This window comes from Embiotoca jacksoni, unplaced genomic scaffold, assembly GCF_022577435.1.
Source record: "Embiotoca jacksoni isolate LCO1_2020_lvr unplaced genomic scaffold, fEmbJac1.0.p SCAF_6, whole genome shotgun sequence".
In the NCBI taxonomy this organism is placed as follows: Eukaryota; Metazoa; Chordata; class Actinopteri; family Embiotocidae; genus Embiotoca; species Embiotoca jacksoni.
The window spans coordinates 18,551,155-18,577,703 of NW_027185414.1; the positions used below are offsets into that span (position 1 = coordinate 18,551,155).

Genomic DNA, 26,549 nt, shown 5'->3' on the forward strand with positions numbered 1-26,549 from the left:
TCGGTGCACTTTATTTACAAAAATATTTCATTTAAGATGCCAATTTCCATTTGAGAAATACATGCATTACATACACAGGTGATTTATCCCAATGTGCTCTTGGTGATTTTACAATAGAACAAAGTGCTTCAGTACATGTAAAACTGTGCTTCCATACCTGCGTTACATTTACAGCATTTTCAGAAATGTTAATTAATGACATCTTTAATGCACTACTGAGTAAAGATTAAAGACAGCACATGAAGATGAAAAATAGTGACACTAACTTTAAAATAAAAGCATGAATCAAACAAATATTCCCATTACTTTATTTATTATATTAAATCAAAATTTTCTTGGAAATAAATGAGCAGAAAAAAGGACTGTCAAAGTAAGTACTGATAAAAACAGCTATTAAGAACTTGCTTTACTTATGGATCCATAGATTGTCGAGCTTTTGTACTACATCACAGATATTGATTTCACCAATGATTAAGAAACAGAAGTCATAGATCTGCTATGTGAATCATATTTCTACTGTAGCTTTACTCAACAGTGATCGTCAGTCTGGTTAGTCTTCGATCTGGAGTACAGCATGGTGGTCACATGTGGAGTGGTACCAGTGGCTAAAATGTAAATAAACAGTTCTATCAGCTTGGTTTTCAAGATGGTAAATAAGACCAAAGATCATTTTAAAATGGTATTGTCAATAAATTTTGCTTTTAGGACATGATTAGGATTAATTTCTAAATTACCATGAAATATAAAAAAAAAACCAATATTAACCATGAAAGTAGCAAAGGTACTGACTCAGAGAATAGAAAATGCGGGAAGGCTAACATTAAGTACAGAAACTGAGGTGTGATATATTTCAGAGAATTCGTCGAGGTCAGTGTCTCACAAAGACCAATACTCACACTCGAGTTGGAGATAGCAGGGCTCACAGTAGGGTTTCCTGTTTCGGATTCGAACCTGGACTCCAGTCTGTGTTCCTCCGAGATGTCGGCAGCAGCCCACACACTGAGAGGAGGACGGAGAAATGAGAATGGAATCAGGGCCCATTATAGAGAAATCCAGCTGATCTGTGACGTGGGCCTTTTGTGTCTAAAAATCACTTCACCAGATTGTCTGCAACCCAAAGCACAGAACTAAGCTTTGTTTATGAATAAAAACATATACAATATGTAAATATCATACGGTGTGAGTGCTATGCCAGTCCGGCACTCACATGGAGCCAAGAGTTACAGAAGCGAGCTGACTATTATCATCTACACGCTAAAGAACCTACAGCGTACTAAATGTGAGGGCCCCCTGCCAGTGACGCTTTCACAAGAAGCATCTAAAAGCGAAGCAGGATATTGCGCTGGCTTCTTCCACTCAATCCTATTCACACAACCCAAGACAGAGAGAGAGAGAGAGAAACATCACGCAGGATGGGTACTGTGAGCACGACTACCGGCCCGGAAGCTTTACTTGAAAGCCGACTGGTTAGCAAAGACGGAAGCAGAGAAAGGTGTCAGAAACGCTCCTGTTGGCAGACATTTAAAGCAAATACAGACTACAGATGTGAGACTGCTGCCGACCTAACTGAGGAGGTAAGGTGTGATCACATTAGTCCGTAGACATTTCACACAACAGGCATCGAAAAAGGATGCAGGGTCTTGGGCGTGATGCCAGTAGCACATGTTGGGCAGAAGGTAAATGTAAGCAGTCAAGTTTCAAATAAAAAATGTTGAGAAGATTTCCCTTCACAACCGTAAATGATGGACACATTAGGATTAACAGCTGAAGGTGCTCATTTGAGTCGGGTGCCATGAGACAATTGCAGAAAAAGAGATGATGTAGTTAAGAGCGCCATTTGATAAATGTAATGGAAATATGGTCAGTTTGTTTTAATTATATTGTCTTTAAATCTCTGTAAAGCACTTTGGTCTGCACCTCATGTAGTCTTTTTAAAAATCTCCTCTATAAATAAATGTGACTGACTGGACTATTTTTTTATGTTCACATGTTTATGCCTGTTGCCATTTTTCATCTCTTCAGTGGAGCAGAATCTTGAGTGACCAATAAATCACTTGCTTCGTGTGCGCCATGATTTATTTGCTGTCTCCATTTCATCTGTTTATAACCTCAGCTGGGAGTGAAAACATTTTTTGTACTATCTCGGCCTTTGAAAATGAAAAAGGAAAATGTGCATGACAATAGCTGTATTGGAGCTATTGTGACCGCACCTTAACCCGGTCCTGACCTCTCACCTGGAAACAGGCAAGGTGGAAGCGGAGACTAAGGGCCTCCATGACCATGGCTGCCCCACTACCCAGGACACGCTCACACACACAGCAAGTCCTCCTGCCACTGACCAGCCTGGGGCAGGACATGGTAACAGTGTAAGGCCAAAATGTCCGATAGGACACAATACAGAAACACGCACAAGAATGACAGGCTCCAAATTCACATGAATTACGTACGTGCCGTGATGAGAGGCGTCCATGGACGTATATTTGTGGGATAATATTGAACCAGTGCTGTAGCGGGAATAGGAGTTCCTGCTTGGAGTGCAGTAACCAGCAGCAGCTGAGTGTGGGTGAGGATAACTGAATGCAGCGGTCGAGACTGAGGACTGACGCAAAGCATCCAGGTCGTCTAGAGAATCGTACCTGCAGAGAAGACGTTGCAGGAAAAAAAGAGACGACACAACGATTGAGAAACAGCAAGCTAAGGTGCTACGAGTCAGACTTAAAATCCACAACGAGATACAAATCCAGGACCCACATCTTCATGATGGGTTCTTTGTGAAAACTCGGGGTGTGCTGACGTATCCAGCTGTTGTCGGTCAGAAGCAGAGTCCTCTTCTTCATCTCCTGCAAAATCTGCTGCCTGTCTTGCTCAGCCTTAGACACAGACTGTCCTGTCTTTTGTTTCTGATCGCCTTGATCAATCAAAGTTAGAGGGGGTTAAGACCAGTACATCCTCCAGACCAAAGGGGAATATTATGACAGGAAGGGTGAACTAACCTCGTGTCGGTCTGTGGGGGGAAGCCAATACTGGGGTAGACAAGGACTTTGCCCTATGGGAGAGACACAGTTCACGTTATTCTGAAAGAAAGGATCTAAATCCAAGTCCATATTATTTGATGAGAAATGTGTAGGAAGATTATGTTTTTAGCGTGTGCACCACATTGATTCCATGCTATTGTTGTCTTCAAGGTGGATTATCCTTTCAGAAGAGGCACAGGTAACTGTTGTTAATGCCATTTATCTCACTTTACAATAACCTAATTACATTTTTAATGAACAACAAACTGCTACACTGGGACCTTTCTGTATAAATACACATACTGAGAACTGTCATCTGTAGATTCAAGTCATACAGAGTGTTTGAGAGTAAGAGGACGCTCAGATACGGTTCTTCTGACCTGTGAGCAGGGGACAGCTGAGCGAAGCCACAGGAGCCGTCAGCCCTGAGGGCACAGCGTTAGCAGCAATAAGACCCAGCAGAAGCAACAGCAAGCCCAGCACAGCGATAATACTAAATGCTTTAGAACATTTCTCAAACCAAGCTTCGTCTGAACCATGTGAATTTTGGGGACATTAAAAGAGGAGAAAAGCCATATTTACCAGTCTTTTTCAGTAATTGTGTCATTCTGCACTCCTTGCACATTACTTTCAGGTTGTGCCTCCACTCCTGTCAGCTCTCTTCCCTCAGGGCTCTGCTCTTCTTCACTGGTTTTCTTCGTCAATCCGTTAACATGGGGCTGGGTGCTGGCAGCACTCTCACCATCAGCGGTCATCTCGAATGCATTCTGCTTCAAATACATTAAAAAGTAGGGAAATTATTTTATTTTATTTGTTTAAGTATGTGTAGTACATGAAAAAAGACGATGGAAGTTAAAATGGACCCTCAAATTATTTCAGTGGGATTTCCAAAAGTGTATCAAAGGAAAGCAAAAGTCTGAAAAGTGTCAGAGCTGCTGACTCCACATTATCCAGTTAATATCATCACAATGCTGAAAAAAATGAAACCTAAGGATCTTGACCCGAGTAAAATAAAGCTAGTAAGAAATTAAAATGTCAGTACAAACACGTGTTTGGGTTAAAGAAGTTAAACAAAACAGAAGCTACAGCTTTAACACACGTACTTAAGGTAAACAACTTTTCTTTCAGTGAGTTACAGAAGAAAGAAAAAAAACTTAAACTGGAGAAGAACATCTTTGTTTATGACTACACTAACTATAAAAATGGCTGCTGGTTGAAACAGACAGTACCCTCGACTTCCTGACTTCTATAGCATCCTGTTGTGACCTCTGCCACTCTGCCTCCAGCCTCTCCTGGTCCCGCTGGTATTGCTCCTGAAAAACAAACACAAAGGCACTGTGCAACACTTGTATGCTCTACTATAATAAGAATATTTTTCTCTTGGTGTCAGACTGTGATTGGAAAACATTCTTCACCTGTAGGAGGCGCTCCTGTTCTTCCTGCCACTTCTCCTGACGCCTGCGATCCCCCTCACGGTCCCAGGACCAGCTGGATGAGGAGGGGCTGAGGGATGGCACCTGGAGCTGGTGAGGCACAGACAGATTGTAAACCTCAAACATGATCTCACACACACACACACACACACCTTATGTTTGACCACACATCCTTTGATCAAGGGGTAACTTACATCCGATATTGCTGATTCTGAGCCTCCTGCGTGAGAGAATAATCAGTCAGCAAAAAGAACATTATACAGCCCCTAAAGACAATTACGTTTTGTGTAATTACAGGCCATATATAAACCACGCAAAGGCTGGAGACACATTAGTAGACTGAGGATCCATAACATTGTGAAAAAGCACTGGATAGCATAATGGAGGACACTAGATAGTAACTGATGGACAAAACACTGCATCCTTCACTTTGTTTTTCTCACTGCCCCCCTGACTGACAAGTCTTTAGCAGCATCTTATTACATGGTACATCAAAAAAGTGGGCAAACAGCCCTGCGAGAGGTCCTACTTGATCCAATGTTCACTGAAGACTAAAATACAAACATGAGACACAAAATGAACACAGTTATAATTTTACCCTTTGCAGACTTTTACCTGCAAGACTGGATTAAATACCTGGTCACAACTATCCAGGATTATCGTAGCAAGATGTAGTCCTGACTATGAATCAGGAAATCTGCATGTAAATCAGGACACTGATCTGCTAATGTATCTCCAGCCTAAAGGTGCTGCACTGCAAACACTGAAAAAGAAGCTGCAGAGAAAAGACTTAAGCTTGCCATAACAGATTAATTAAAGGTATCCATGTGCTGTATGACTTATACAAATGTGCTTTATTCACATGCTGATGATGCTCCACAACAAACGGTGGGTTTTTAGACTTCAGCATCTGAGCACGCTGCTCAAACTGAACTGAAACTCCACACAGTGCAAACATTTACCACACAAGTAGACCCATGAGCTGAATCCTGCAGAGCCTGAAGAGGGAAGCCATTGTAGGACATCAGATTCATCAAGAAGCACAAAGAACAGCAATACAAATCAGTCATTGTCCCAAATAATTGTTCTTAAAATGACATTCAATAGTAAAGAAAAGGAGGAAATGGTTGCACGTACAGTGTATTGTTATCAGGTTGAAGACCATTAAATTATTATGGACATGATCAGTCATCTCAGCTCTGTGGGTGTTCGGTAAAGTTGAGCCAAAGACAAGTGTTTTTTTTTGCCTCAGTTTAAAAAAACAAAACAACTTAATACGACTTTGCCTGAATAATAAACTTTAATTCACAGATTTTCTCCATCTTTAATAGTTGATATACTCAGTTTGCAGCTGTACTCCTCTTTTGGCAGTAGATTGATGTCTAGATTTAATTTGCAGCCCCTCAAAAGCCTGCTGAAAATGTGCATTTGCTTTTACCCACAAGTTAGCCAAGCCAAGCAGCAGCTGCTACACAAAGCGGCAAAGTTTAAACCATCACTTTACCTTTCTGTTTGAAAAATGCTGCCCTCCTGTTTAGATTTGTCCTAGTGATAATATTAAAGTCTACATGGAGAGGAAGGATGGATAATGAGAGAAATGACAGGGGTATCTAAGCAGTTATTTTTACACCGAGGGTTCACCATGTCTTTGCAATATCATTGCCATTAAACGTAATGCCTGTTATTACCTTTACTTCTGGCTGTCCTGGGGTTGTCAGAAAGCTCTCCTCCCATGACTTTACCCTGCATTACCAGTGTAGGTGAAAACACACAACAACACCACAAATTAAAGGTGCACTTTCAGAGGAAGAGCTTCAAGTATCCATTTTGGAATTGAAGTGATAACTGGCTAAAACGTTGCTTACATCGTCTGTCTGCCCATTTAATTGGGACACTTTTGCGACTGCTGTTTCTTTGGAGGCCACGCTGTTGGCATGGTGATCAGAGCAACCTATCAGAGCGGGCGCAGCAGCAGTCAGATCGTGGGTCATCCTGCTCTGGCCAGGCTGGCTGTGAAGACTTCCCTCACTGGTGCTCCAATCTAATTAAAAACAACCCGACATCACAACTAAGACCACACTGCAAACCAACATTTGTAACCACTGGTTAGAAGTTAGAGGTTAAATGGTCACTTATGTTTCAGGAGTTGCCTTTTTTGGGTTATAATCTCACCCTTGTTGCCGTGGCGGCAAATATCCATGTTCAGATTGCCCGTTTGCAGAGCAGATGCCATTTTATCCTTCCACTGGCTGTAGCTCATGTGTGTCACCGCAACGGCATCAACAGCCACAATCTCATCGTCCACACACAGCCGGCAGAGCTCTGCCGGACTGCCTGAGGGAGGGAGGCAGGAAAATGAAGAACGATGAGAGCGACATCTTAAACATAAAGAGTACACCAGCTTCAGGGTTGATTTGTGTAGCATCAGGAGAGAAACAAGCCACATCAGGTTAATGTTCCACGTTGAAAAGTGGGCCAGTAAGCCAAAACTACACAGCAGTGAGTAAGTGACACCTCTCTCATGTCTAATTAATCATTTATGGTTGAGTTTTAAATCACAGGCTACATTTTTTTTTGTTTTTGATGCGCACACAGTAAAATGCACACAAATCCTGAAAGACTGAAAAATGACCCTGTGATTATTTCTCTGTTCACGTCTATACATATGTATTGTTTATGATCAACTCAGGAAATCAAGCGCTATAAACTAGTTTGACATTTCTCTTCCGTTACTGTACTTCTCCCCTTTAGCTGCAAAATTATTTTGTCTCAGCAAATTGACCCACTAACATATCATTTAAGCCTCTTTTATCTGTGACTCATCCCCGTCTCAGGAAATGCTGAAAAACCTCAATTTACTGCCGTTTCAATCCGACTGCAATGTATCGTGACACAATGTCAGCAATCCAGAGTTAAATTTGGCAAAAGTCTTACCAGGTTGAATGAATGTAATTCTCGCCCCTGTGGTGTCCCAGTGAGTATGGAAGCCAAAGTCTGGTACACTGTTGGGTTTGAGAGTAAGACTTACTCTCATGTCACTGTGAGCCGCCTGAAACACAGACACACACACACACACACACACGCAGGTAAAGGTGACACCCTGTGATCCAATGTCCTGGGCTTCCTGGGGGAAATTAGAGACTTCACAGTCGTGCTACACAAACATAGTACGGGACACATTGAGGGACTAGTTTATAATTATTTTGTTGTATATCCATTTTATTTTGTTGACGTTTTGCTGGCATCAATTTTAAAATAAGCAAGTATTTTTCACAAGAATAACATTTCTCAGTTTCAACATTTGATATGTTGTCTATGGTCTATATTCAATTAAATATGTGATAACATGATTTTCCAAATCATCGCATTCTGTTTTAATTTACATTCTACACTGTCCCAACTTTTTTGGAAACAGGGTTGTACTTTATTTGTATTTGTTTTTTTTAAATCAGCAGGTATCTTATAAATGTAACCAACTCTGATAAGTTTGCCCCCACAGAATTAAATCCAAGTTGTTCTCAGTTTTATATCAATATACATGTTTACTGCTGTGTGATGAAAATAATGCAACATACCTTTGGGAGGTTGGTGGTTGCACTAGATGACAGAGGAAAGCTTTCATCGTGGTGGGACTGCAGGTTTGAATAAGGCTGGGCCAGTATCTGCATTTGAAAGGAGAGCTGATGGGGATAGCCGTTGAACTGAAAGGAGGTCTGCTTGGAGAGTCCGACACTGTTCACCACCTCCTCCTGTTCTGTGCCGTTCTGCCTCAGCGTGTTGGCTCTTCTCTGTGTGAATGACACCTGGTCTTGACCCCTCAGGCAGCCGGTCACACTCTGTCTTCTGAGCGATGATTTGCTGGGTGAGGCGAGAGAATCTGCTTTCTTGCTGTTCAACAGCCGACCCCGATTGTCGTCTACCTGGAGATGACCAAAAAAACAGAAGTCCTCAGAGGGACAGTTAAATTGGACTGCACCATCTACTTTACTGTGACAGTGGGGATGCGTGACAGACTTGTAACAGTACGTGAGAACATATGTCTAATCTGGAGTTCAAATTGTTCACAATGGTTGAGCAAGATTTCTATTATTAATGAGGAGGGTGATCAAGAAAACAAGGTAACAAAATCTTACTCATAAGAAACATGCACACTACACTACCTGAAACCTATTAGGCTGACTCATGCACCCTCCTGAGCACTAAACAGCCAGTAATACAGACCCAGGCTGTAAAATAAAGTCAGACAGTGAAAGGTCTTCTTTAAAAGGTGCGTCACCTCTGGAACACAGGAGAACATTTTCAGTGTTTAGAAACATAAACCTATCCACTGTTTTATCCATGTCCTGCCATCCATCTCCATAATCATAATCATTTTGAGAGCAGCTTCATTTCAAAATTGGACACATTTCAAGTTGAAACAGAATGTAAGGCCTGAATGAATTGTAGGTTCAAAAGTTACAGTGTGGTAATAAAAGTCCATTAGACACGGGTCCAGTTATATTTGAGATGGTGGAGCCAGAGGACGGTCGTAAAAACCCTGCAGTTGGCAGTACTGGATAAATGTTTCATGGGTGCCTACATGTCAGACAAGAAATATTTTATCAAAGCAGCCATGTAATGATGATTATTTTGTGATCTCATGAAAAGACCATCATAGACCCAGTGAAATACATCAGTAAGCCACATTGTTTCACTAAATGGCATGTTATTTTGTTATGGCCACTGTAATTTATTTTAAGTTGATCAAATGCTCATTTATGCCAAATTTTATGTAAAAATATTCAAAGAAAAATGGACCAATATTCATTTAAATAAATTTTGATTTAAAAGATTATTTTGTTGATTCAGTTATGTTTTTGTTTTTTTTGACAATTGTGATAGAATACATTTTTGCTCCATGACGGCTGTGATAACCACTGAACTCACATCGCACATTCTCTGCAGTGAGGACACCGTGGACTGCTTGGTCCCAAAGGGTCTGGCTGTGATTGCAGAAGAGAGACGGGATGAGCCTTCAGACTGGCGGTAACCGCGGGGAAGGCTGGCTGAGCCAGACCACGTCCCAGCTCTGGACAAGTACTTGTAGACGCCTGCAGCCGGCTGGGCTCTGCCTTGATCCACTGCTGGTTCCCAAGGTGACTTCTGCGTCTCTCGCTGGGAAACTTTTGGATCGACACAGGATGGCAATTTCTCATGACTTGACATGGATGAAGTAGAATCCATGTTGTTGGCTGACTTTGTGGTCTCTTTTGGCTTTATGGTTGTTACAAGAGTGGAGATTTGATTTGTAAAAACATGTTCTGGCTTGGTCTGTTCAGACGTGGACGGTGAAGGAGCTGAGCTGCCCCGAGCTTTCTCTTGAGTCTGAGGGCTGAAGGAGCAGTCCATAAAAGGTGTCGTCATTTTGGCTCCATCTGAAGCCAAGGAGGCAAAGTGGGGCTTCTCTCCCAGGTCGTTCCCATCAGAGGCAGGCATGGCCACATCTGAGGATCCCTGAGAAGAAAGAAACCAACACTGTAACAGTGTATCTAAGGAGCCTTGTCATTCATGTAGGCATAAAGCAGCCAAAGACATTCATTAAGCTCAGAAAGGGAAAACATAACATAACTGTAAACTCACCTGAGTGTGGGCGGAGGTATTGGAACTAAGTAGAGCTGCTGTGGGGCTGAAAAGGGCCTTGGTGGCAGAGTTGAGGGCCAGCAGAGCTCGAGTACATGGTTGGAGATCAGAGCTTGAGGATTTTGATGGAGGAGAAGTGGAGTAAGGACGATGGGCAGGGTAACGTTTCCATAGTGAATGCTGGTCTCTGGGGAATTGGCACGTAAGGGAAGAGGGACCAATGTAACGAGGATGCATATCATATTACACCGAGTTTAGATCGTTAACTAGCTAGGTCAGTAGCTTTGCACACACATTAAAATAACACTACACTAACTGAGATCTTCCATTACATGTTTAGGATCAGCGTACCTCTTTGTCAGTCCACCTTGTGCTTCATTCTTCTCTAAGTTGGTCACACCACCATTGGTCATCTGACTAATGACGTGCTCTCTGTCTTGAGACTTCCTCCGTTGGTCAGAATTGGTGCTCCTGCGACGATTCTTCCACTTTGTCAAGTCCTGAAACAAATATGGATGCAAAAATCAATATTTCTTGCGTGAATATGACTACAAGGTAATGTCTTTATCAATATTTTAAGACTCAAAGACATTCTTTTAACATATAACTCTATACATTATCTTTTTGTTGGGATTCAAAGTTCATTTTTCACCTTGGGAACAGTAGCTGAGAAATATAGTGTCAAGAATAATAACTATATTCACCATGCTCACACCACATTGTAAAGTTAGTGGCTGTTGTGGAGATATTGATCATATAAAATTCAAGGTCAAAAATAAAGTTTTAATCTCAACTTTTAAAAACCAACATGGAAGGGAAGTCCACAGAAAAATAAACTCCATTCACCGAAGATGGCGTGATAAGCTCTAAAGCTGCTGAACAGTTACTAAATGGACCTGGTAGTGAGATTGCTTTGTCAACATCTTTTTGTTTTTAAGACTCACATCCTGCCACATAGCTTCACTTTCCTTCACACCAACGCTAGCTTCCCCTCCATTTTCTAGATTCTCCTCCCCAGTGTCCTGGCCTTCACCAGAGATGGTGTTTCCATCAGGAACTTTACGAGCAGGGTACACCATCGGGATGTCACTGTGGGATTTGCTCCTGGTTCAGGCAGACAAAAAAAAAAAAAAAAGACACTTTTGAACACCACGTAAAACAAGCATGATTAATAGTCTCGTTGCAATACAGCAGTCACAAGGATACAAACATCCCTGACAGTCACTAAGCGCTCAACGTCTCACACATACACCGAATACGTGACGGGCCTCGGTATTAATAGCTGAAACACAACACATTCTGCATTCAAACAACAGAATTCTTAGCCGAGTGCGAGCAACATGCAAGCAAAGTAATGCAGCAGTAGAAACGGCAACAGATGCTGCCATCTGGATAACAACAGCCATGACTTGTAACAAGTAATAGCACCGCTGTAAGCACCAGAGGATGTGAGATGTGACATTCTAATAACTTACGGCTGCATTTAGCAGGTGGTATATCAAAAGTGTGACATGATCTGATGGGAGGAATCACAACTGTGATTACAAACAATCCTTTCGTTTGTCACAACTTCCATTGTGAAGTCTCTGCTCAAAAAAATGAATAGTGAGGAGGTTTACTATGTGCTTCATCTTTATGAAAAGGCAAATAATGTTTGAAGCATAATTTCCTTTGTGGGCAAACAATGCAAACAAAAGCTCACATGGATGAAGCAGCAACAAAGCAGTTACATTCAGAGCGGTCTCAGACACTTTTGCTCCCATCTTATGTTCAAAACTTTAGGACTTACCAAATCCAGCCAGGGTTGACCTGAACTGGTCTCTCAGGCCTGACCTGGATTTGATACGCTCTACAGAACCAGAGAAACACACATGAAGAGTGATGAACACCATTATGTGGCTACAAATGAGGCCCCTGGTTTGATAAAAGCAGCTAACACATCAACAAATGGTAAAGGCCGGACATGACGAGAGACTTGATTAGAAACATTGATGTAGAGAAGACTTATTGAATAGAATAATACAACAGAAGCCATGTTATGTGGCAGCTTCAACACACATGGCTTCAGGACAACAGCTGAAATTAAACCCATCACAGACGATCATGGTGGAATGAATGCATTTAAAAGACGGTGTAGCATGTGAAATAGTCCATTAGACAGTTTGTTGACCCACACAAACAAACTTTATTTTTCAGCACCGGCGTCATATGCACAGGCAGTAAACTGGTAAACACGAGTGCTGCCACCAAAGGCGTTATAAATAACATGATTCTGTTATGGTGATGTAACAATGCATGAGTCATGTTTTACCAGAATGAAGAAATGAGTCATTCAGCATGATGATGTCAAAATGTCCTCAAATCATCAGCACTGTAAAACCGTGCAAGAATAAATACCAGATAATAAAACATGCAGTGCTTAGAAGAACATCAGTAACATAACTAATACTAAATACTGTTTCTGATGACAGAATTTGACAAAGAGATCTACTTTTGGATATCAAAATCATGTAGTTTGCTGATGAAATAAGATTTGCAAATGCAAAAAATGACAAGTGCACTTGGCCTCTGATGAAAGAATGAGTAGGATAGTGTGTTAAAATGTGTTTCCGTTGTGCAGTTTTTTGTAGTGCAGTATGTAGTTAGGATGATGTGTGTGCATGTTAGACATGGATCATCAGGGCAGGAGTCAAAGTTCAGGCTTGGAGAGAGTTTCCCTGGCAGGGCTCTGAGGCTCTCCAGATGTGGCACAGATGTTTTGCACAGTAGCAGATGTTCCGTGCCACAAAGTGAAGTCACTCTTCTGCAAAAGCCGAAGCTTTGCGGCTGCATTCAAAGAAAAGGAACAGAAGATGCATTAAAATAGTGCAACATGATTAGATTGTAAAAACAATCTTACAATGAAAAAGAAAGTAGGATAAACATTTCCTTGATGAGTTCAGCAGTTTTAGTTTGTCATCTTTCTTCCAAACCTTTGCTAGTTAGCAAACTAGCATTTAGTTTGCTTGGTATGATATAATTAAGCTTGATTTTTTTTAATACTACTATTGAAGACTACAGCCATAAACAAACAACAGACATGAAACCACATGCCACTGTGTCACCCAGCAGGTTATTTCAACATCACAGAAAAAACAAAACATTTAAGCTTTATATTAGATTTTACCAAAGCAGTTGAGTTGAGCATGCAAATGCAACCATTGCTTGTTTAATTGTTGCTGGAGCAATGCATGAACCATTTCCAACATTAAGCAGTAAAATGTTACAGTTTTAGCTTTGCTTTGTGTTAGTTATAAGTAAATCGTGAAACAGAAAAAAGACAGACCTTAGACTCTGCATTTTACGATACCAGGGTCGTCTCTGGGAGCCAAGATAGATCCTGCGGACACGAATCTCCTCTTCAGGCGTCCAGTATTGGGGTAAGAAGCGATCATAGTTGGGGTTGGTAGATGTCTGATGAAGGGTCTGCTGCACTCGCCGAAAATAGAAATCATCTTGGACAGGGTCTGCCTCGGTGTAATCGTCTTCAGAGTCTTCCTCGGACAGAGCTCGCAGGAAAAGCTCTTCATCAATTGAAGGCTCCGCACGGGAGACAGTGAAGTGGGGTTGAGGAGACAAAGGGGCCTCTACAGTGCTGCAGTAAAGAGTGGTATACCCACATCCATGTTCAATCACAGCTGATGATCAGCCAACACAGACATGATCTCAGAAAGCTGCTCCAAATGTTAGAAGGCAGAAGTGTCACTGATGATTAATGAATGGAGGCAAATTCACTGGGTTTTAGGGTGAGGTTGGGGTTACAGTGCAGCAGTGGAGTTGCATGTATTGTGGTAGAGTAATAAAAGATTCAAGCAGAGCGCTGACATTCACACTTTGTTACATAACAGCCCTTTGTTAAATTGTCTTGTGGGATAAGAAACGGACTTCAAATACAGCATAATGTAATTCACTTCTGTCATCTGCTTCTGATCTGAGAGTGATGGTGGTCTGTGTGGACGGTTAACATCCTGCTATCATAAGGGCACAGGGGGCTGATTTCAAAACCGATCCTTCTTGGTGATCGGCTATCAAGTCTGGAGCGTTATTGCACTGCAGGCTTACTCAGAAAGACCTAGTTGGTCTCAAACAACCCAAACAGGAAGGACATTGTTTTTTAGAAACTTTAACTTTTGATGATTTGAACTGAAAAGCCCTCCTTCCAAGAATAATTGGCTAACCATAAAGAACATTTTCCATCAAAACTTTGTACTATAAAAAAAAAAGAAGTTACTTAAGCAAATTTAATGATGTTAACAAGACAATAGATTTCTCTCAACAGTACCAAACAAGTGATACAAAAAAATATGAACGATCAGACATCACAAGTTCTGATGCAATCCTAGCTGCAAAGAAATAATAAAGTATGGCTTAATTAAAAGACAATAATAATTGAGAACATGTACCACCTCGTTTGTGTCGCGCAGAAGTGACTACTAGTGATAGCTGTTTTTTTATAAATACATGCATGTTTACGTGACTTGGACATAAGCTCCAGTCTGAAGAAAAAAAACTACTCGACTGCAAATTAGTGCAGGAAACTCAGAATTGTCTGAAAGCAGCGCGACCTTTAACTGTTATGACAGCTGTGTAATTTGATCCAAAATGAGTTTGAACAAAGAACATCTCTGTATTCTGCTGGCTGACCTCAGAAAAACATTTTATATGGGTTCAAGAGCCAATTCCACATAGAGCCAACAGTATGTTAATCTTTATAATTATATTTATATTCTATAATATGCTAAAATAGGTTAGAAAGTCCTGTAAAAACAAAAGAAAATCCAACACTGACTGGAGAGGAATGCAAATAAATAAATGCAGGCAGCTCTTTTCTGAAAGGTCAATAATGTATGAGTGAGTTGGTAGCAGTGTGTGGACTTTCTGTGCAGAGCAGCCCACACCTTCGCAGTACCTGTGGAGTAGACTCTCCTGCCGTCCTCGTTTTTTCCAAAGAAGTGGTGGCGGGATATGGCCTTTGTTTTGGTGGGCTGAAGGCTGCGTATTCTCCATCCTGAACACCTGCTCAGCTTCTGCGTCACTTCCACAACCTGGCGATCACAGATGTATGGAAAATGAGCTACAGAAAAAACATACCTTTGGGTGAAAATGCTTTAGCTGTAGTATTGATTACGGTTAAAATAAAAGAGGAAGACAGAGAATAACAGCGAAACCTCTCCTGGAGAAAAGAGCCTCCACACAGCCGAGCTTTTAGAGGCCAAGCAGCTCACCCTCTCCCATCACGCACACTTTTATCACCACAGTGTGGAACTTGTCACAATCTGTCACTGACGTGCACCGAGCCAGGACCGACCGCATGCAGACAAATGACACATTGCGATAAGAAGATCAGCTGCTCGGAATGTTGATCCACATTTTTTTTTTTTATTGATTAATCATAATAACATGGCTGCATATGGAATTGTTAGCTCATCATAATTCACGAGTTTTTGATGAATACATTTATTTACATCTATTTTTTGCAGATTAGCAGGTTGATCTTGAATGGAAACAAAAAAACAACATGTTTTCCACTTCAGTAACAGCAGTTTGTATTGAATCAATATGAGCTAGCAACAACAAAAGAGCCCAAACACCACGAACACATCCTGCATCAACAAAAAGGCCAAAGCAAAAAGAAAAAGTTGTCAGTCACTATATTCAATGTGTGTGTGCGAGTGAATAGGAAACAGTATAAAGCACATTTAGACCGCTAAGGTGATAAAGCACTCTATAAGTACAGAGCATTTATTATTCCCTCTCCTCGCAAGCAGTGTGGCATGCACGGCATACATGATGTGGAAAATTATTGGATGGAGAACACACAAATGTACCTTCACCGTTTGGGCAGAGAGCCCGGGAGCCCAGAGACTCGATGCTGTCCACAGAGTCCTCTCTCTTATAGCCGAGTCTCATGCGCCGACACTCCCACCTTTCTGGGGACCGGCACTCTCTGTAACCACCATCTTTCACATGCACATTACTGCCCTCATCTAGAGACTGGATTCAGAAAGCAGTATTAATGCGAGTAAAAGAAGAAGAAGAAAAAAAAAAAAGTACTACAAGTGTTAAAAGCCGAGGAGAGAAGTTTACCTTGGGCAAGGCCGAACCTAACAGTCCCTCAAAGGCCTTGAGATTAAGCTGCGGACCGCTGTAGACTGCGTCTAGATGAGCCTTGCGACCCAACCAGTAGATTGTGATCAGAACCTGAGAAAGGATGGACAACAACAACACGCATGATGGTCACAAATCCGTTCACATTTCCTTTTCCTTTGCTAAAAAAATAAAGTGTTGGCTTCCTTTAAAGTGAATTCAATTAAACAGTCCGCCTGTTTTCCCTCAAACTGACCCTTTGTAAAAAAAAAAAAAAAAAAAAAAAAAAAAAAAAAAAGTAAGTTTTATGAAATAAGTCAACTCCAAAAACAATCCACTAGGAAATTTATTTTTAGTTTCTGTACTACAGTATATGATGCATTTTACCCATAAGAAACACGTGGCAGAAGCACAAAGCCTTCACAAGATGGCTTAAAACACTTTCTGTGTTACAGGAAACCGTTGACAGACGCGCGCTTTAAACGCATTAGTAAACACGGTGAATAAAAGCCTGTGAAATATGGGCCTCTACCTGGCATTTACCGTTTTACTATTTCAGCAGCCAAAGCGTTATGGACACAATTTATTTCCCATTTGCGTTGAGGCGAGGGATATATTTTTGACGGACAGTTTTTTTTCCACAGCGGACCAGCAGCCTGTGCTGCAAAAAGACACGAAAAATTATGTGTCAGAGCTTCTCTATCTGTACGCTGACAAAGCCGTCACAGACCACTCAGCTGATAGCACAATGCAAGTCAGATGAAAAAGATTATTTTCAGCAGTCATAATTGTCTCTGTGGATTCTCCAGTGTCTGTAGCAGATACCTTAGCTGTCTATTTAGTAGCAATGCAAGCTAATAAAGGGTTGGTTCTTGTATTTTCAGGACAAATGATGTACACACTCAAATGTAATATACACTTTTTGAAAAGTAGGGAATCCTGTTGGATATCGAAACCTGTTTGAGCCATTAAAGCTTTAATTGTTCATAGGTTTCCCTAAAATTTTTGAGAATAAACCAGCTTTCAGGGCTTATGTCAGTCTTAAACAGAGACAGGACCATTATTCTGCAAAAGCTTGCCACCTATCTCATGCAAAGCAACTTTTTTTTTTTACTGCATACAACAGGTCATAATAGGTAAGTCTGATATTTGCCATGTATGTTAAAGTATACAGGAACCTTCATCAATGCTTTGTAAAAGAGATTCACATATTAGAAATGAATTACGTAAGAGGGGGTTGGATTCATAATAATATCCCACAATAATGAACATGTACATAAATCATTATGACAATGTTGTACATGTAGCACAACAGGAATCACAAGAGAATTATATGTTTGACATGAATAACTATCCAAATAAATCTGATATGAGAAGACATTTACACATACGCTACATGTTTACTTCAAGGTTTGATATTTCTTGGTTCTAATCTAGAGAACCTTTGTTCTTACTGGACCTCAAAGATGATACAAAGTTAAAATGAAACAATAATTGATGGGTGAAATAAAAACAATTAAGCTGGATGGAATTCTAAAATGTACCTGCAAAATAAATCATTTATTTTCACAAAATAATTTAAACGATCTTGCAAAAATCCCAAAGAATGAAATCTACTCCTCCACATTAAAAATTCCAAAATCTTTTGAATATGCAAATATATTTCATTTCTAAAGTTGAACTACTGGGTACAAGATGTCTCGGTGTACGTGCACTGAACGATTGACGTTTCTCCATTGAATTAAATATTTGACCAGGACTGGCTTCCAAACAATTTTTAGTGACGCAACTCCTTTTCATAGGTCCGCCCTTTAAAATTTGATTTTCAATGAACACAAAGAAACTTCGCACTCAAGAGATGAATGTGAAAACAGCCTTCAAGTTTTAAACTCTGAGCTTCACTGTGCAGAAGGATGTGTGTGCAAACACTCGACTGAGAAAACAAGTACAACATTTTTTTTTGAGTGGAGAGGTACTTAAAAATTCACAGTGTAAATAACTTTGCTTCAACTATTTGTTTATCTGGTTGGAAAACTAAATGACAACTGTGGTTTTCAATGGGTGCAAATTGACCCTAATTGGTCAATTCAAAGAAAAACGATCCACCCAGTTCACAGAGAGAGTGCTCTGACTAACAGCCTCATTACTGGGTCCAAGTTCTCAGCCATTGTATTATTCAAATGAGGTTTCCCAGCCAAACAACCTACCTCACAAGCTTCAAAACATGTAAAATACCAGCAGTGCACACAAGCGTGTACGCATACAATACTCACACGCTCCATACACACACATAAACTTATTGTAGTTGGGAGAAATTAATTTAAAGAGACAGTTTAAAACATAAGAGTGGGGTGGTGTAATGCCAGATTAGTGGGACATTCCCCAAATCTAATCAGCAAAACCATCCACCTGACCATCATCACTGATTCTGGACGAGTCTTGATGCTGATGGGATGTTGGCACCTAGTAATCAGGTTGGTTAAATGTATGTTGACTACTGACTTTCTTGTATGTGAGTAAAATCAGTGCCATTGTTTGAGGTTCTTGGTGCAGAGGAGCAGGACACAGCTGCCTTTCAAATTTAAAAACCCTGTGTCTGAGAGAACCAATACGATATCTGAATATTTTAAATGACAGAATATAAATTTGGAGCATTAAGGAGGAGGATAAATTTTGACTTACATTTTTGAGTCGTCTGTTGCTTTCATCATGCCTAAAACAAAAAGACAGAAATAAATTCAAAGTGATGTTCTTCTTATGGAAGTTTACATCACAACTGCACACATACCATCACATCACTTAAATGCAATAAATTACTGTCCAGTAAGCCTGACAGAGCTGAAGGGAAAAAAAAAAAAAATCGGAACATCTGAAGCCTTCTCATTTGCATTCCTGAACTAATCATCCAATTATCAGGCTTTATAGAGAACAGGCTATCAGCTCATATAAAGGAGAAGGTTGTCAGGCAGCGCTCAATCATTTATCAATGCAAAGCCGCTTGTTCACATTCTGTAAAAAATGTTCAGGTATTGAGAAATACTTTAATGTTAAAAGTGCTCAACAATGCCAAGACTGAAAACATATTTCAGACATCATGGGTATAATTTTTGAATATATATTCAATACAAAACAGTATCAGTTATCTTAAGCCTTTAGGTCTCTTAAACAAACATCAAAAAGCACATTTTATTACACTGGTTCATTTCTAACTGCTGAAGTCCACTTTACCCGAGTGTTACGCGAGTGGACAGGTCCTGCAGGTCGCCTGGATGAAACAGCTGCGAGTCATTTAGTCCAAGTTTCCCACATGCTTTCAGGAACACATTCACGTTATCCTGAAGTACCAAAACGGGAGAAAGTGATAGTGTAGAAAACTATAGAATCAGATGTTGATGTTGTTTGGGATTAACTTGCAAAATGACCAATTTCTGACACTCTCGTTAACTATCTTGGACAGGTAAATCAAATCCAGATTTTAAGTTAGGCAGTGAAAACAGAGCTGTCAGCAGGATAATTTAGGTGAACAACATAAGATGCTACTTGGTTGTTTGTCACGGTCACCGTAAGACTAGAGCGTCTTTGAAAGCTTTCTGCTATTTTTGAAATGATAAGTCATTTTAGGAACACCATGATTGTAGCATCTCGCTCTCTCACTTAAGGGTTCGTCAGATGAAGCCTCGGTAGCCTCTAGTGGCAAAACCGCAGGGTGTAATATTTAGTTTTAAAACAAAACAATTTGATGATCAAAAATAATTCATTGTTCCATTTCCCATGCAAAATAATACACTTTAACCTGAAATAAAAGTGAAACATTTACTATGATCAAGCACTAATGTCATTTCAACGCTAGAGAACATTTACTGTACTTATACTTTTACTGACACCTATGCTAAATGTTAGCATTCATGTTAAGTATATATAATCAGTTTTTTGAAGATTAAAACATGAAAACACACCAGTAGGGTCCTTTAGGCAGTCAAAGTAAATGCTGATTCTCTGCTGCATTTCACAGCTCCCCATCACTCCTGCATCCACTACTGGGCTCTGTCTCTTTACTGGCCCCTAATGGGAGGCTGCAATTGATCTTTTCCTCCTCTTGCTTTGGGCAGTTTTGGCAGTTATACTTGCATGAAGTCATTAAAACAGCCTGAAGCCAAAATAAAAAAATCTTAATTTGCATTGAGGCCCAATGAAAAAAAAAAATTGCATATTCAGCAGTTGGACTGCTGCACTGAAATGTAGTTTCAGGTTCAAACAAGAGGAGCTGTGCCTCTAGCAGGAAGCCACACATGTCACCACTTCCTGGCGAGCAGGTGCCTTCTTATTTCCTGATGTACTTTAATCCTACACAGACAGACACAAACACGTTGGCTGAGGTGTAAAGTCTGACACTCACCAGGCCAGCAATGGGAGTAGAGAGCCTGTTCACTTTCTTGATGATACCAGATTTCAACTTGTTGATTAGGCTGAGAGTAAACAAGAAATTAACAAACTGATTAAAAATGTCAGCTTCAAACTGCAAATATTTGAGAACCAATATCTGTATCAACAGGGATCCATTTCACAAAAGACAAGTGGGGCTTCATAATCTTGAATTCAACTTCCCATATAGAAATTACATTTAAAAAATAAAAATAAATGCAAGACTGCATCGTGGATAAAGCAGCACAAGCTTTAAGCCAACTTCTACAACTAAACGTTGGACTAACCTGCTAGTTTATGCTTGCTGCCTAAAAGCTTCAGATTTGTTGGCCTAATTGTTTCTTGTAGCTTTCAGGAGATGATATAAAACTAAGCAGTTATTTATACTGTGCTCTGTATAATAACAAATTTAAAAAAAAAAAAGACTTGCACACTACAGACTTTACAGAAACAGAAAGTCGATGTAGAAAAAAAAAAATCATATCCGAAGGTTTGTATTACACATTATTTAATTCATGCATGCTTATCTTAAACCTGTAAATTGCAGGGCTTTTACTATGAATAAATGTCACACTGTGAAGTTTTTAAATCGTGTGTCTGGCGAGACATGCCCGAGCTGACCACATAAATGCACAGTAGGCATGCTCTATGGGCAGATCATGTGCACCAGAGACTTCTGCTAACTTCTATTCATCACAATGCTAACTTGAATGCGGATAAAATAATAATATAGTACAATTGTGTAGCTCATCTACAATCTTTTACACTTTCCAAATGGTTTTGTAACACATGGATCAAATGCTTGTCATTTCTTATGGTTTGTGATGCTTTTTATTTCATTTATCCGCCATTTCACAGCCGCAACAGTAGCGACAAAGTAGGCTATGGTGGAGCCTATGACGTCAGCGTGTGTTGACAAGGTCTTTGTAATTACACTCACTGGCAGAAGGGGGAAAGAAAAGTTCCACATTCCAGGTTTAACTTTCATGTTCAAAGATACTGAGCAACCTGCAGAGTTGCTTTACGGTTTATTAAAGTTGGTTCAGAGCAACTGCTAAAAAAAAATGTATCTAACAATTTAGCCTACTTACACTCACCACTTGTTGGTTTGAAAGATACATCAGCTTAAATTCAATTCTTTGAAACCAAAAGTGATTTGTGAAAAAAATTTAAAAAAATAAATCACAAAACAAAATCAAGTTTGAGCGTCATGACTCACTCGCAGAGCAGGACTCCATTCTCTAAGGCAGCACGGAAGTTGTTGCAACCAAACAATTTTCCAGTCACTTCCTAAAAGAAAAAAAAAAAGAAACAGCACTCACTTGATCTGAAGTGCATTTGTTTTTGTTGCCATCAACATATATGATTCAACACAGTCTACAGCAACCCACTAGTGACAAACACTTTTCCACACAGTAAATGCTGCAATGAGAACTGCGCAACTACATTTTCAGATTATTTATTGCCTGAAACATGCATGAGCTGCTCCAGATGTGTTGTTTTATCAGCTGCTGATAAAAAAAATGATGATTTTGAGTGTATGGTCTGTAAATGCAAACAGACAGCTGAGAAAGGCCTTTCATTTTAATTTAAAGGTGGGAAGTAAAAATAGGATTTTAGACTGGACCCTGATATATTGACCTGACAGATAGTACAGACAAGTTGGTTTTGGTGCATACACAAATTAAGCAACACCAACATCTCCCACGGTCAGTAATCAGCAGTACTGAACCGAAGAAAAAAAAAAAAACAATAACAAAAAAACATAATTTTTATTGAACCCAACACAGTTCATAAACTGCAGTGCAGTAGATGCAGTGTTAAAAGTATTTTAAATCAAACTAATTCGATTGTTAAAGAATGAGTTGGTGCTTTATGTGCCCAGAGTAATAAACAAATTCAGTTCGGTGGCAGTTTCTGAACAAAAACTATGGCAAAAATGTTGAACACGTAGCCCAAGTTGAAGTTAATTAAAATACTCCTTTGGTCCAAAAGGCATACGTTCCATTTTTTGTAATTGCTGTCAAATGAAAAACAAAGTTAATTATGGGAACTGGGTACCTTCCCGATTTTTGCTTTAATTGTTGAAAAAATCTTCAGCTGCAGCAAAAAAGCTAATTACCACAAAATATATCCAGAGCAAAAATTATTCTAAATAAAAAAAATTTAAAAAAAATTATTAAGAGAAGCAGACAAACAGTCAAAAGGCGTTTTTGGTCAAAACAAAGAACACAACATAACCTAGATGATTTTACATGGCAAGAGCAGGCAAAAGGGAAGAGGGCTTTGTAATGAGGACATAAAACTGGGACTATTAAGGTCCGGCTCCATAATAACTAACTGAGGGCCCCAAAAGGCTTTGCTTCTCACTAATTAGTCCCCCCAGGAATCCACAATTACAATTCATTTTTAGTGGAGCTGGGCAGTGGGTATGGAGCCGATGCTTCTCAGTGGAATCAAACAAACAGTGCAGTGCAAGGTTAACACAATAAAACACAATGTGGCACTGTGGTATTTTGTAAGTCCTGTAGCAGAAAACCTTAATTGGACATTTCAGTAAACAATAGTCCTTAAGAACCCACAGATTAAATGAATTTCAACCAAATGTTTCTTAGTTGTGACTTGCAAACTCCTTCACTTATCAAACAGGATTTTCCCATATCCAGAAGGATCAAAAGGAGTCCATTATATCACCCAGGATGAAAAAATGGGCATCAATATTGAATCAGTCTGTTTCAGTCCTAAAAAGTAGTGATAGAATAATCAAGAGCTGCAATGATCTGCCAATAATCAGAGACAAATTGAAAAATTGCAGTCATTTTAAGCAATATTGTCAAACATTTGTTGATTCCAGCTTCTAAAAAAGGAGATTTGAAGCTTTTGTGTCACAAATAATACTTTACTTTTATAGACAAAGTTGAATGAACAATAATGGAAGTTAATCTCACTTGCAGCTAGTTAAATCAAAGAAACTTCATATGGAAAAGGCTATTTAAAACCTGAAGAGCACCTACTGAAAACTTGGACCGTGCTGCTTCTGTTTCACCAGAAGCTAAATTGTCTATTTACATAATTTAGAAGCGCCTGATCCATTCTTATTTCTTTTTGAGTCCGGCAGGCGTTGAGAAAACATTTACATATAATTGCAGCTAGCACTGTGCAAAAAAAAAAAAAAAAAAAAAAAAAAAAAAAAAAAAAAAAAATAAACAATTTCTGGATGCTTGAATAATATGGAAGCTTATTATCGTGCAACCTGTAGTAGGGAATATTAGTGCAAACACATTTCCATTGTGATTTGGGCACAAGGGAAGAGTTTATTACAACTATTTAAAAAGCAGCATGCCCTTCTTTCCAACACACACACACACACACACACCACTGTTCACCCATTCTTTCATCCTCAGCGCAGGAAAATAGACGAGTAAAATTGCCACAGGCTTCCTGCCAAGAGAGCTGTGGACCAAATTTTCATAATGATCTACTCAGACACAAGTGACATTAATGGTCCCATTTAGAGGTGGTCGACATTGAGTGCCCACATTTTACAAGCCACATTCATTGGTTATGATTTAAGAATAACAACTTCCACAATGCTTGGACAGGAGAAGCCAGAAACAACCTAGAAACTGCATTGATACAAAACCACATCCTCCACAATGCATGTTTGGTAAAGCCTGCATAAAGCATGTGCCACAGCTGTGTGCAAAGAGCCACAAGAGCAAATCTGACACATCCATTACATAATTTTAATGAATGTACAGACACCAAAAAACTAAACTCTTAGTGTAAGGCATGGTATTGCATATTTTATTTTAAACAATACCTTATTATCTGGTTTGTGTTTGAATTTCCCTCTGAAGCCACACCAGTGCTGCAGTCAAATCATTTTTTATCTGAACTACCACAAAGCTAGGTCAGACAGGGTTTCCTCTGTAGCAGGAGACACACTCCGACCTGAGTTTTATCAAGTTGTTTTGCATTTGAACTTAAAGATACTTCTCTAAACTTTGTTTGACAGTGTTGAATGTGAGCCATTTAAAATATGGCTATACAGTAGTTAAAAAAATTGTGAGCTCTGTGATGATACAAACAAGGCACAGGTGATCTTTCATGGCTGCCAATGATTAGTTTATCAATTATCTTTCTGATTAATCTACAGAGTTGTTTGCACGGGATTAAGTGACGAGGAGCACAAATAGCTGCACGTCTCTGAAACAAATAAAGATGGAAAGAGAGTGATCAAAGTGAACCATGTACCTCAATCCAGCGCTGAGCCTCGTCGAATGCGTCTGCACACCTGATACTGGTCTGCTGGCGCCACTCCATCTTAATCTTCTGAGCGAGTCAAAGGCACAACTCTAATGGAAGGGCAAAAGAGTTAACAATTCCTGACACTAATTAATTATGGAGCACGGAAGCGCGCAATGAACCACCACCAAGATTATCAAATAAATTAAATTCATGTCAGCAAACATCGAGAAAAGTCACGCAATATGATTTAGAAAACACAACTTGAAGGCAACTTGTTCAGTAACCTGGCGCGGTTTGTTTGTGTGTGTGTGTGTGTGTGTGTGGCTGCTCACCGGTCAAAGTTCCCCACTAATTGACATCCACCTAATGACTGGACACTGCGCTCTTCTGCCTCTGACTTTCCGTCACCGACAAGTTCCGCTTATTGTGTAAAGAGGAGAGAAAGGACTCCTCCCACAAAAAAACCCACAAAAAACACATGCAAAGTATTTTTGGTAAAGTGAAACCGAGAGGAAACAAAGGAAGGGAGCGTCATCGACCCTCTGGCGGCCTGTCGGTGTACAACACTGGGGCCAGGAGCCCACTGAAGGAATTACAAGGCAAGAGACGTTTATTTAAGCACCTTTAAAACACATAGGCAGTTCATAGTGTATAATACAGTACATTAAACCACAATATAGTTATGAATATATTATAATGTAAGTATCAAAAGGAAACATGAAATGTATTGCCCAATGTGATCAAGATGATACAATTCTGGAGGAGAATGCAGAAACCATTATTCAGTTATCTAGTTTTTTTCTTTCCTGCTCTTGGCCCTAAAGTTGCCCAGCTTTGATTTATTGTGTCTAGATTACAGAAAGGGTATCATTAATTACTCAACTTGTGTTTTTTAAAAAATTATTATTGTAATTGTAGATGTAACTGCTACCACCAAACTGCTAGAACAGAAAAATATTCAAAGCACGTGACCTCGGATCGTTGTCTGCACATGACTACTTCGAAGTATTTTTTGTCACAACTGCGTCCTACATGAAAAAAGGACAAGTGCCGTGCATCATCATGTTGTTTCAGTCCTTATTGAGCGTAGCTCTTCTCTTCTGTTGATTCAAACATCTAGTTTCATCTCATTGCCATCCGTGTGTGAAACGTAGGTCATGTAACCCATTACCTTCAGAGGATGAGGAGCATTTAAATGGCGAATGTGTACTATTACGATTTTGTACAGACATGGATATAAAACAATCTGCTTGCTTCTAATTTGTTTATCCCCACATTTCCTGTAGTAGCTGCCAGATAAATGCGTAAAACATGACAGCATGTTTCCAGGGCAGGTCTCTTCATCAGCGTGCCTTTTATCCTGAAGAGATGAAGGATGGCCTGTGACAATGTTGCTCTCACACATGAACTGCATATGTCTATGAATAGAAAATAGTTTTGCTTCTGTATTTCCTTAAACGTCTGACAGCATAATGAGAATCTGGTGGGCAGGCCTCATCTTGCATTGCAGCACATGCTTACTCCAATCCAATTTCCTGCCAAATGTCCAAGGAGGTGCACTTTATAGAGAAGAAGGGCAGCGATGGAATCACACTATTGTAAAGTAAAATGAGAAGCAGAAGTGTAGGACGCCGTAGAAACTTTAATGAGATGCTGATTAAGAAGAAAGAACATTATGTGAATC

At 39.8% G+C, this 26,549-nt stretch overlaps 1 protein-coding gene across 1 annotated transcript; it reads right to left on the bottom strand.

Moving 5' to 3' along the window:
• On the bottom strand, window positions 1-25,234 carry LOC138213416 (LIM domain only protein 7-like). The gene is made up of 31 exons (XM_069174495.1): window positions 25,198-25,234; window positions 24,872-24,972; window positions 21,834-21,904; window positions 20,589-20,658; window positions 19,421-19,527; window positions 18,875-18,905; window positions 16,193-16,306; window positions 15,934-16,099; window positions 15,015-15,150; window positions 11,856-11,915; window positions 11,011-11,170; window positions 10,418-10,566; window positions 10,067-10,253; window positions 9,374-9,940; window positions 8,023-8,367; window positions 7,382-7,496; window positions 6,620-6,781; window positions 6,313-6,488; window positions 6,136-6,190; window positions 5,952-6,011; window positions 4,642-4,667; window positions 4,430-4,537; window positions 4,244-4,327; window positions 3,597-3,784; window positions 3,395-3,439; window positions 2,994-3,046; window positions 2,752-2,908; window positions 2,448-2,636; window positions 2,235-2,343; window positions 897-999; window positions 1-605 (listed from the first exon to the last, which is right to left on the bottom strand). Exons 2-31 carry the CDS (start codon window positions 24,938-24,940, stop codon window positions 529-531), a joined length of 3,939 nt encoding a protein of 1,312 aa, XP_069030596.1. The 5' UTR covers window positions 24,941-24,972; window positions 25,198-25,234; the 3' UTR covers window positions 1-528.
• Between the last annotated feature and the right edge of the window lie 1,315 nt (window positions 25,235-26,549).

Excerpts from the sequence above, each read along its gene's own strand:
- LOC138213416 (XM_069174495.1), bottom strand. The coding sequence starts at position 24,940 with ATGGAGTGGCGCCAGCAGACCAGTATCAGGTGTGCAGACGCATTCGAC. Across the intron at positions 3,047-3,394 it reads CAGCTGTCCCCTGCTCACAG|GGCAAAGTCCTTGTCTACCC; the intron begins GTCAGAAGAACC and ends TCTCTCCCATAG. Across the intron at positions 1,000-2,234 it reads TCCACCTTGCCTGTTTCCAG|TGTGTGGGCTGCTGCCGACA; the intron begins GTGAGAGGTCAG and ends TCCTCCTCTCAG.